Below are 12,956 nucleotides of genomic sequence, written 5' to 3' on the forward strand. Positions count from 1 at the left end.
CCTCTGTGATGGCCTCCTAAGAACGAAAAGGGAAAGCCTTTACTGGGAAGAACCAAGCATATTGGTGGGAACACTTGTTCAAAAGTTCACCTGCTTTCTCCTCATTATTTATTAATTGGATTTATATCCCACCTTTCCCCAAAATGAGATTCAAGTGGCAACGAATAGGGCGGCGCCTGTGTGTATAGGGCGCCGCCATTATTACGCCCCCGTCAGTGCTAGGGTGAGGCCGGTGTGGACGCTAGGTCCCCGGCCAACCCCTAACATGTGATGAGGGTGCCTCAAGAGCCCGTCGTAGGGCCATAGATACAGTACTTACAATAATTTAAAAGGGATACAACAAAAACATTAATACAAAATTAAAAAAGAATTAAATAGTACAGTGGTACCTTCCCTTACGCAGGGGATCCTTCCGGACCATCACAACCCCCGTGTAAGGTAAGGGAAATTCTGCATATGCTTGAGCCTCATTAAAGATAATGGGGCTCGTGCCCATGGTGGCACACATGCCATTGCTTTTTTGGTGGCCCGGCACTGTATGCTGGAAGTCGCGTAAGGTGCACCTGCATATGACACAGGCACACTGTAGTAGTATTCAAACTAACAGTTAAAAACACAACACAACACAGTTAAAACAATGTCAATAAAAAATGCTCCATCCATCCTTGCTGGCTCTCCTTATGAATAAACCAATTTTCAAACTAATAAATGGGTGGTGGTGTCAAATATGTCAAATGCACATAGATATCAATTTACCATATGCCAATAAATGAACAAACAAAGTACAGCTAAGAAGAGTTACATATTAGTCCTCAGTAAGGATAATTATGAAATGAAAAAAGATAAATAATATAGCTACCAGTGATGGCTATGGCGCATTACAGACCGCCTAAAAGTGGCGGTCTGCCGGCGCTGCTGGTTGCTCCACGAGGGAGCCGCAGCAGCCAAACCGCGCGGAGCAAAAAAGAAGCCCCAAAATGGTGCTTCTTCCTGCGGTGCGGTTATGATGCTGCAAGGCGCCAATGGCGCACTCGCGACGTCATAAGTGCTGCGCAACGTGCAGACGCTATGCGTCCGCAACGTAATAATGGCGGCGCCTGTGTGTATAGGGCGCCGCCATTATTACGCCCCCGTCACGTGCTAGGGGTGAGGCCGGTGTGGACGCTAGGTCCCCGGCCAACCCCTAACACGTGATGAGGGTGCCTCAAGAGCCCGTCTGTAATGGGCCATAGATTAACTGAACAAATTTCAGGCTCTTGTGTGGCCTGAAATAATCCCTCTAAATTAGCTATCCCCCAACCCCTAAAACATATACAATTTCTTTCTAAGTTTCATCTCAGGCAGCTTCACACATTTGACTTTTGGAATTCTGCATTACAAAACAAAGATTCCTTTACAAACAATAATCTCCCCACCCAGCCCCTGGGGACTTCAGTTTGTGTTAGAGGCAATGACACATGAGGAATAAAGATGAGAATAATACAAGTCTGGAAATAAAGGAGATGCAAAGCCATAAAAGGCTTTGTTTAAAACAATGCCATATAGTTTTGAAAAAAGGACTTGAGAAAAAGAGGAAATGTTCCTGACAATTCATCAGGGCAGCTTATTTTTTTGAGGCACAGGGAGGACTTTCACAGAATGAAAGGCAGAAAGGACACAAGGAAAGGCATACATTTGCATGTTAAGCTATAAATGCTTAATAATAAAAGTTTGAAATTAATACAAAAAACATTTAAAGCAACTGTAAAGACTGGAAAAGCAGTAGAACATGATTACAGTACTAAAGCAGTGAATTTTGTTACTTTTTCTGAAAAGACAGAAATAGGAAGATACTAGAGAAAAGAAACCCAGCATGGACACAATTACCATCATCTAGTAGAAATACTACATAAAATAGACTTCAGCTTTAGATGTAGTGCAGAAAAGGGACATTAACATTTTTCTCTATTTTCTGCCAAGGTATCCACAGTAATTTACATTTTGAAAATACTGAAATGTTTCAGGAAACAGAACACAATTGCCTCAGGTCAGCTGAAGGACTCTTTGGGAATGCCCTTCATGCAGGGCACAGCATCTTATGTAGCCCCAAGGAGAAATGGGATTATGGAGTAACTGAAAATGGAAGAAATAGTAAGATTTGTCATATGCTTATTATAGGACAACAAGAGTCAAATTCTGTAAGACCAGCACATAAAGTCTGGATGGAAAGACTGGGTGTTGGACCTTCATTAAATTCAAAGCTCCAAGGCAGAAGTGTAGCTGAGACAAGAAAAGATGCAATATTGGGTAGATGGATTAGTTATGGCAGTCATCGTAATTATCAAGAACAAATGGAACTTCCTAGAAAGGGAATTCAGGCAGAGAAAAGTGGAAAGCATAAGCACTAAGATCTGTTCGTAACCCATACTAAGGGTAAGAAATTGCAGTTCAAAATTAGGAAGAATTTAACATAATTCCTACCTGTCATATTTCATGGAAGGAAGAGACTGGATTTGATGATTTAGCAGATCAAGCAAGATATCAAGCACCTACAGAAAATTACTTTATATTCAATAGGGAGGCTTATAACAATCTTCTTCAAACGTCTACTACTCAGTCCCTTCTGTATTATCCTTTTACTTCAGGATCCTCCACATTTGTGGACCTCCCATATGTGCACTGTTTCTGTTCATCTTTTGTTGTACTCAAGCTACTGCGCAATGTCCTTATCCTTCTTTTTTTTAAAAAATAAGGCAAGATTCAGAAAGAAATATGCAAATTAAGCATATTTGTGTGCCTCTTTTTCTTTTAGTAATCACAGGCCATGATATTTGTATACTCTTTGTCAATAATTTCTGCCTTCTTATAGAGGAAGATTTTCCTTTGGCTCCCACCCTTTTTAAAATTTATTTCATTTGAATAAACAACAAGGAACATATTGGACTCTTTGTATTTGACCAATGAAGATAAATCCCAACCATCTGTATGAAAACATAGAAAGCGTTTTCTAGGGACTACAACAATACATAGAAAAAGAAAACAATTTGCAAGGAAACTTCCAAGAAAGAGCATACACACCTTTTCCAGAAATTAGCAATCAAGCCAAAAATAGAAACATATTCACCAATTCATTCACATAAGCAAGTTTGAGACATGGTTATCATGTATCAAGGAGCAGATTTCAAATATGCTCAAATGCTAAATACCTAAGAGAAGCAGCAACAATTAGCATGGGAAGAGCAGCTGTCACTAAACTTCAGTGACAGCTTTAAGCAGCTACTAGCTTCCCAACTTACCATCTTCCTTTTCCTTTCTGCAATCTGCTCCTCTGATTCCATTTCTACTTCATTGCTAACAGGAGTTTTTTCTTCTATATCATCAATAAAATCTGGCTCCTGAAAGATGGAAATGACTGCTTTACAGAAGCTCTACAACTATTGCTGCTGCTGCTTTAACCTAGGGAACTCTAAATGCAATACAATACTAGGGCAGCAATCCTATACACTTACCTGGGAGTAAGTCCCACTGAATTCAATATGACTTACTTCTCAGTAGACAGGCACAGGATTGCTTTGTAAGAAGTTTTGCATCACTACAAGAATAGCCAGCCAATTAGCCAACATGCAAAACCTACACTTTCTTACACAAAAAATGAGTATCAACTGACTAAAATATTTCTCCTACTCCAAATACATAAATAGTTGCATAAGGTTTAATGCTATTTGAATATATGCAAGCTAAAACATTCATGATGACTGCTTAGTGGATTAATTGTTCAGCTATTAACAAAAAAGAAAAGGAAAAAGATAGAAAGAAACTATGATCCAAAACTACATTATTTCATTTTAGGAAGTTTGTTTCTAAATACAGAAGATACTTTACTTAATTAAGGTTACTTTTACCATCTAGAAGATAAAAATATTCATAAGAGTTCAGCTAAACTAGGAATCAAGTAATGTTTAAGAATGCATTTGCCACTTCATTAAGAACACTAAGTGTATGTGTGTGTATGTTTACGAATTCAGCCACAGTTCTGTGTATAAAATTGTCAATTAAAAATGACTAGTATTTTGTCACTGGCACAACTAATAAAATAATTTTAGCTATATATTACTACTACACACACACAAACGGACAGGACTTGAGATAATCCTACCTGAAAAGCAAGTTTTTGAACCTGTACAAACCATTTTTACAAGTACTAGATATCCGAAGTGTATTCCGCACAGTTACAAATATACAAATACTTGTAACATGTTAATATTGTCTAGGACACAAATCTCTGTTACTATTCTGGGACCAACATTTAATGGTATACTTCATCATCCAACCCATTTAATGGTATACTTCATCATCCAACCCAGCAGAAGTGGGACTTTCATCCCCTCCCACTGCATCCACTAGAATGAAAATGTGTGAGACCCCTGCATCTTTAATGGCTCTGGAGAAGAAATAATTTCAGCAGGTATTGCTTCGTAGGCAGCCAGGCTAACAACCAACACCTGCTCAAATTCCCCTTTCTACACAGCCAATAAAGGTATAGAGCCCCTCCAGTTTTCCATCTGGCAATCCTATCCCTTAGCTATTGCCAGATGGATGTCAGATCATGTGTGCTTCAGATGATTTTCCAACCTTCTAAAGCATGTTTTTAGTCTATACAGAGGGCTGCTAGAGAGGAGCCACTGCCTGTGGTGGAAGCAACAGGATCCAGCGGAAGTATACCCCTGGATTCTGGCCTGCAACCAGTTTTAGAAAGTTAGAATGTATAGTTAGAAAAAATGGAAAGCAAAATATTACCACTATCAAAACACATTTTCATTGCACTCCGAGTTATGATATGGTTTTAACCAAATGAGAAACACTGGATCCAAACTCTCCCATCTCTTTTACCTCCCAGTTTTATTTGGAGTATTTAATCACTAATATAACAAGTTTTGCAAAAGTCAATGGACATAACTCTAGGGCTATGGCAATGTCACACCTACATGGCAGTTTATGCCAGCACGTATACAGTTCCCCCAACTGTTTTTAAAACATATTTGGGGGAATATATAAGCCCACCTAGTCTTAGAAAAGTAGCAGAAGGACATTTGTATGCAATGGGCTGAAATGTCCTTCCCCCAAAGTAGAGCAATCTGAATATGTGTCTCTGCAGACAGTGTCTGTAGGAATTGCATGCTATGCCTTGGAGACCACTGGAAAAGCAAATTATTTTTGCTATTCAGATGCATTTCCTCCAAGGCAATTAAAAGTTAAAAATAATGCATGTTTCAAATTCACATGCTCATCATGCCCCATACAGACTGTATTTGCATGCAAAACTAAACCAGGATTCTAGAGAATCCTGATTTATTAGGAATAAGCTGTGTGCTGCTTTGTTCCCACTGGGCTCCTTTCATCTGTGTGTGTAGCTAAACCCGCCAGGAATGAAAAGCTTAATGATGTGGGAAACATTAATCCAGGAATACTGCTCATATGCAAACCAAGAGTTCCAGTTCAAATAACATGCAAAGATTTCCATTCCTAGTTAACTGAGCTGCTGTTAGAGGAGCGAATAGGCTGACTGCACCACCATTCATGGTTAGCTGGAATTCTGCTCACTGCTGCATTCAAACTTAGCCATTATCTTCTTAATTTCCTATTTTATTTTTGGCAGGCCCTTTTCTATTTTTCTCAGATATAAAAAACAGTATGCAAAGGGATCTTGTAGCACCTCTGAGATTAACTGAAAAAAGAAGCTGACAGCAAGAGCTTTCCATGCATTCGAGGATACCAGTGTCTGTCTTTCAATTAGTCTCAAAAGTGGTACAAAATCTCTTTGCATACTGATTTTCCAGAATAACAGAACTATATCTTTGAATTCTATCAAATAAAGTTCATAAAAATCAGGACAGAACTTTAAAATCTCAATTGTTTCTAACAATGTTACTTTTTTTTTTTACCTACTGTCCTTGTATGGAAGTCCTTATCAGAACTATGAAATATTAATGCCGGCTGATTTGCAAATACAAGTTCCTCCATCCCAAATTCCCATCCCTCTTTAGTTTTTGTTTTCATTGGTCTTCAGGTCTTAAAACAATGTACACTGGTGCCTCGGGTTACGAAATTAATTCGTTCCGCCATTCCTTTCGTAACCCGAAAATTTCGTAACCCGAAAAGGCTTTCCGTTAGCACTGGAAAGCCTATAGCTGCACTTTGCAGCATTTGAATTTCGCGCCGAAATGAATTTCGTAACCCGAAAAATATTTCGTAACCCGAAACAGTTTTTGCCAATCCAACTTTTTCGTATCCCGGAAATTTCGTAACCCGATCATTTCGTATCCCGAGGCACCAGTGTACATGGAACCAAGCTGGAAAAGGCACTAGCTCCTTTACTGAAGATCAACATCAACTGTTATTTCCAGTGAGCAAGGTGATGTAATAACTTGGTATCTTACCATTATCCTAACGCTTTACAAATTTTTACTAAAGAATGACTCCCTTAACAAAGTTACGCAACATGATCATACATCTAAAATCTTCTTAAACAACTGCCACTGCCAGATTAAGAAGAAGAAAAAACTTCACAAAAAAGTGGCATTTTGAAATAATGTATACTTAAACAATTTACATTAATACATTCTTATCTTCCATTGACATAAGGCATGTGGCAAATTTTGTGATTAGCAATAAGCCCCTACAGGATGATCCTGGGATCTTGAGGCACAGCATGATGTTCTTACATCAGTGATCTGCAAAAATATTCAGAGCAAATATTCTGATGCATATTGATGTAATGTGATAAGGATAGGTAAAGTGCCAGCACAACGTCATACCATACACCCTCAACCATTCCCAGGCAGACTGTAGGTTCAGGAGCTTCAAAATGCAAACAAAGCTCATGTGCCCATGGAGCTGCACTCCATAATGGAGCAAACAAGAACACTACTTGTGTAGGAACTCCACATGTGCAGAGATTCAAAGTAAAGTGTTTAATTTACGCTAGAAAGCACCGTAATACCTGATTATTTGAGATTGACAATCTAAGTGGAGAAAGCTTCCGCTGCCTGTTGTCTGGAAATTTTGTTTTGGTGGCTGCTCCGTCACAATCCAAAGTGATATTCTGGTTTTGAGTTTCCTTCTCTTTTGAAGCATCCCTCTCTTTTTTGCCCTTTTTTCTTCTAGTTTCATATCCTGTATTTATGTTTTCTGTAGGCTCAGAAACCCGCCTAAGGACTGGGCATTCAGGATTTTCTTTGAGACAGGCACAGTCCACCTTGTATTTGCTTTAAAAAAAGAAAGGGTTAAATTGGGGAAAAAACATGATTATATGATTTATAAACACCATACATAATATTCTTAATTGCTGATCCTATGTATGTTTACTGTGAATTAAACTCCCCAGTGTTCTGACGGACTGTAGACTCAGGCTGCATCCGCACTGCAGAAATAATCCAGGTTGACAGCACTTTAATTGCCATGGCTCAATGTTATGGAATTCTGGGATTTGTAGTTTGTTTTTGGCTGACACAGAAGGCTAAATATCTCACAAAACTACAAATCCCAGAAATCCACAGCATTGAGCCATAGCAGTTAAAGTGGTGTCAACCTGGATTATTTCTAAAGGGGGATGCATTTTAAAGTAATCTCCAGTTACAAAAGAGATGTTTTAAAGAGTTAACTGAATATCAAATATGATTTCCAATTTGCCACAAATATAAACAAATGAGGGTCAGAATCAAGGAAGACTCTGTAATTCATTCCATATGCCTGGGTGGCCTTTCATTTGTGTTACCAAACAGCAGCTAAGCTTCAGTGCTAGCCAGTTTTGGCTGTATCGACATCAATTCGATAACATTCAAGTCTGATGCTCAAAGAAAAGGGGAAAAAAGAACAATATGATGTACAGAAGTAGTTCTTTGGACCTTGGTCTGTTCACTTCTTAGTGTCATATTCTTTACTGCTACATGCAGCTTCCAAATATTGCAATTCTAAAGCCACATATGACAGAGTAACAACAGATTCTCTGTAACTCTTGTGAAAAATGATTTCAAGTTCACTTTCTTATAGTGGTAACAATTATTGTTATTCTTAATCGTATTATATGAATGTAACTTAATCATGAGGTGCAATATTACTTACCAATTTCCATAATCAAAATCGAATGCAATAGTTATTTCTGTTCCTTTTGGAATGTTTTGGATGGAGTAGATATAAAGATGAATGGTTCCATCTTCAATGGCATGCCTAACCTAAAAGAAGATACACAACATATTTGAATATGACTATGTATATCTAAAAATAAATTTAAAAACAGATTTGTCCTCTACAAACACTTTATCCAGCTATTACTTCTCTAGAAAAAGCCCTTGTGCAGGATAGATGACTGAAATAATAACTGTTACAGCAATTTATAAAATGGGTATACTCCACCTATGAGAGCCAGTGTGATGTAGTGGTTTGAGTGTTGAACTAAGACACTGGAGACCAAGATTATTGTTTGTTCAATTCCCTGCTTGGCAATGAAAACCCACTGGGTAACCTTGGGCCAGTCACAAACTCTCAGCTCCAAAAAACCCCAAAAAAACACAAAACAAAAACCATGACAGGTTTGCCTTAGGGTCAACCTAAATCATAAATGACTTCAAGGCACACAACACCAACAAGAACAAGAACAACAATGTCAACCTATAATTTATAGACAGTCTTGGGTATTTGAAAAAGAATGAATAGGTAGTTTGTCTTTATTTCAACCTGTCATTTCTGTTGCTTAGCTCAAGACATCCTACTAAATTTCAGCCAACTAGCCAAAATAATATTGTTTTATATTGACTTGTTCAACCAGTTTCTGATGGAACTCTTAACAGCAAATGAAGACCAATTTACATGTCCCCTTCATTTCCATTCTCATATCAGTAACCAAAGCATGACTACACTTCTTACATACAACAGAATGTATAGATTAAGTGGTTCTGTAGTATCTACCCCCCCCCCAAGATATACCAAAATTTCATGTATTTTATGATTCATGAGAATGAGTGACCTAAGTTTCAATGTCAAAAGAATATTTGGGAATAAAAATGTGCTTTATTTTAAAGAGAGAGACCTCAAAGACATTTTGTTATTAACAACTCCTACAAACTCAGGGCTGTGGCTTCCTTGATTGAGTCTATCCACCTGTAATGTGATCTTCTTCTTTTCCTACTATATTCCATCTTGAAAAGCATTATTCTCTTTTCTGGTGCACCATATCTTCTCATGATATGTTCAAAGTGCACCAGTCTCAGTTTAGCCGCACTGGCTTCTAGGCAGAGTTCAGGCTTGGTTTACTCTAATACACATTTGTCTTTTTCTAACACTCCACACTATTGTTACAATACTTCTCCAGCATATTTCAAAAGAGTTGATTTTCCTCCTGTCCATTCTTCAGTTTCCAGCTTTTACGATCATACACAGAAACTGGAAATACGATGGCATGGACAATCCTAATTTTAGCATTCAATCATGTATCCTTTATACTTCAGGATTTTGTCTAGTTCTTTCACAGCTGCCTTTCAAAGTCTTCTTCTGATTTCTTGACAGTAGGCTCAATTCGGATTAATGACTGAGACAAGTTATAAACAATCTTGAACTTTTTCAATATCTTCATCATCTGTTTTAAAGTTATGTGGATCAGCTGTGGTCATCATTTCTGTTTTCTTAATGTTCAAGAAGTTTGTGGTTTCATTACTTTCTTCAGCAATTGTTCTAAGTCTTTGCTATTTTCTGCTACTAGTATTGTGTCATCTGCATATCTTAAATTGTTGGTGTTCTTCTAATTTTCACACCTCTTTCCTCTTTACATATATGTTCAGTGTACAAGTTAAACAGGTAGGATGGTAAAATGCAGCCTGGAAACCATTCCATTTCTCCATATTCTATCTTGACAGTAGCCTCTTGTCCTGAACACAGATTAAACATCAGCATAATGTTGTGGCACATCCATTTCTTCAAATATGACAGTTTCTCATGATCTCCACAATCAATAAATTGTCTATAATTAATAAAGGACAGGTGGATTTTCTTTTGAAATTTGTTGCTCCCCATTTATTTATGCAGTTTAATCAGCAAGTTTTGCCAGCAAATATTTTTTTAAAATTATTATTATTATTAAGAGCCTACCTCAGCATTGGGTGTACAGGATCGTCTGATAAACCGAGCTTCATTTCCAAACGTTCTTGCATCCACACACATTTCCAGCCCATGGAATTTAGAATAGAACAGGACAAAGGGATATGGCCTAAAACAGCAACAAGAAACAAATAATCATAGGACAGAGTAGTTTAATCTCAGACAAAATGTTTTTGTTTACAAACATTTGAAAAACCTTTTAACATTAAAATAAACTACTATGTTACAGGATGTCAGTACCATTGGGGGAGGGTTGGCATGCAATCCTATGCATACTTATTTGGAAGTAAGTCCTCTTGGACAAAGGTGGGGGGTTGCTTCTTTGGCTTAAAATATGGCAGGTGGAGACAAAGATTACTGCACTAAATATACAACCTACTTTTTAAAATCACTATGCCACCACAAGAAATGCTCACAACTTTGGTGTTGTCTCTTGATTGAATTTTCTTAAAGACCTGACATACCTAACCAAGCAACCTATGTTGTGCTGATGTGGTGAGTACATACAACCAACCAGATCCACATTAGAGGGCTTCTCTATCATCTTTGAGATGTAATCAGGGATAGCCACAATTAGAGAGAACATCCACTTGGGATCATTCACTTCTTTAGCATTCTAACAAGGCCTCCTGGAAAATCCTTTGAAAAAATATATATGTCATTGCTATGCAATTAAAATAAATATAATAAATATAAAGACACAGCCATGTTAGTCTGGAAAATCAGTGTGCACAGGGATCTTGTACCACATGAGAGAAAGAAGCTAGAAGCATGAGCTTTTGTAGATTTGAGTATACTTCTTCAGAAAGCTCATGCTACCAGCTTCTTTAAGTACAAGAATTTTGTGTCTCATGAGTCTTAAATTACTAGAGAAGGTATAGTGGTGCTTTCTTGCTTTTATGTTGACTCCAAGTACCGTATCTGATATTATATTTTAAAAATTCCTCTGGTGGCTGTTGACCCTGGTGGTGTTTTGTTTTTTAAAATTTCCTGTGAAGGGGTAGAACACCTCATTTGCTTTGCGTCATTTGGATCTATTTTTACTAAGTGGTTTCCTTTTCCTGTAGCTACCTTTGGTAAGGCAGCTTGCTGGCTTATGTGCTCTGCTTCTTGCATATTATAAACTGGATGATGGAGGTTAAAATGGTAAGGATGCTTGGGCACACAGAAGCCTATTTTAAGTATACAAGTAATGTATGGGCAGCTATTCAGAGGGCTGGGAAATTGTACTTTTATTATTTGCCTGCCATTGCCCTTTGTTCCTGGCCCTCACATGGCTAAGAAGGAATGGCCTCTGCCTGCGCTGAAATCCCTCAACACCATCTTAACTGACAACAGAGTAACATCTGAGACAGGCCCGATTCAAACGTCATCACTTTTTATTTCTGTATTTTTTTTTAACATCTTTGCCTGAAGACGAAGCCAGTAAAGCTTCAAAAGATTGTATGATGCATTTTCTGCATTTTGGCTTGCCAATAAAGGTATTGCTCTTTTGTGGATCTCCTGCTCCCCCTTCCCCATTAATCTTAAATGGAGAAACAAAATTATGGCTACTTATTTGTTGAGGTTTTTTTCCCTAAACTAGGGAGGGGAAAAAGTGAAAAAGCACCGGTGAAAACAACACAAAAAGACTGTATGTAAATGCAATTTATGTACATCGCATAGTAAGCTTTTCTGGATGTTCATTGTCCTGGATTTGTCTGCCTGAGACTTTTAGGACTATGTATTTCTGTGAGTGATGAGTGTTAACCTTGGTAGATCAGGATACTAGTGGGATTAGCATAAGCAGGGCATACCAGCCAACTAAAAGGACAGATGCATTAAATAAGATGCAGTTTAAGGAAAATGTAAATATGCTAATTTCTAGGAAAAGAAAACTTTTTATGCATTACAATAGCTTCAAATGGAAATATGCCTTTTAAAGCAAAATCTTACTGTACTCTGACACAACAACTAACTGGATTATTTCTACAGTGCGTTTTGGACCTAAGGAACTCACACCTCTTCTAACTGTGTCAGCTCCATCAAAGGACAACTGGCCTGTATCTAGTCTCTGCAACTTTATCTAAAGTATCCTTCCATTTATATCTGGTTTAGTGTTACAGTGCTACACCAGTAAGCTACTTGGACACAATTTTAAAAGCTATTACCAAAAAACAAACCAAAAACAAACCAAAACAAAACAACATAAAAAACACACAGCCCTAGTTATTATCTTGAAAGTGAAAATAAAAACAGCAGAAAGACAACATGTTCTGTAAAGGACTAACTGGTAAAAGAAGAAGAATAGATGAAACCAATACAAAGAAGAGATCTTGGATGAGGCCAGGAAACTGAGATATAACGAGGATTATAGTGAGAAAACTTATATAACAAATAAAAGTTTAAAAGCTCAGATAAGACAAAGCCATGAAGATCCAAAAAATGAGATATCAAAGTATCTCAGATGGATCTATGGAGGAACAGTACTATAAAATCATCACAATGAGTAACACTAGCTGGTCAGTACCGAAAGACAAGTTGATAAGATGTCAAGCATAGAAAGGCCAGAAAAAAACACTGTAATTGTCAAGGCAATGAATGTCTATGAGAGGCTGAGAGAGAAAATATATAATTGAAAAACTGTAAGCAATTTAAAGCAAACTTTTAAAGCAAAGTACCTCTTAAAGAAATATCCATTAGCTTCAAATTGTTCTCTCAGCATGAACTTTCCTCGATATTCAATAATAAGTGCATCTGGAGGCAAGTCTTTAGCAGCTTTTAGGATTTTCTTATTTTTTTGAATATAGCTCTAGAAGAAGAAAAGAAGAATGTAAAAAAATCTAATT

The 12,956-nt window shown here is 37.5% G+C and overlaps 1 protein-coding gene across 1 annotated transcript in view; it reads right to left on the reverse strand.

Moving 5' to 3' along the window:
* Positions 1 to 12,956, reverse strand: part of KMT2E (lysine methyltransferase 2E (inactive)) — a 65,350-nt gene that overhangs the window by 28,522 nt on the left and 23,872 nt on the right. Inside the window, exons 11-15 of the mRNA XM_042469626.1 lie at positions 12,789 to 12,919; positions 10,120 to 10,237; positions 8,101 to 8,210; positions 6,980 to 7,244; positions 3,276 to 3,374 (exon numbers count right to left, since the gene is read on the reverse strand). Coding sequence (XP_042325560.1) covers positions 3,276 to 3,374; positions 6,980 to 7,244; positions 8,101 to 8,210; positions 10,120 to 10,237; positions 12,789 to 12,919 — 723 coding nt within the window. The remainder of the gene's footprint in view (positions 1 to 3,275; positions 3,375 to 6,979; positions 7,245 to 8,100; positions 8,211 to 10,119; positions 10,238 to 12,788; positions 12,920 to 12,956) is intronic.

The sequence above is a fragment of the Sceloporus undulatus genome, chromosome 5 (assembly GCF_019175285.1).
Source record: "Sceloporus undulatus isolate JIND9_A2432 ecotype Alabama chromosome 5, SceUnd_v1.1, whole genome shotgun sequence".
NCBI lineage: Eukaryota > Metazoa > Chordata > Lepidosauria > Squamata > Phrynosomatidae > Sceloporus > Sceloporus undulatus.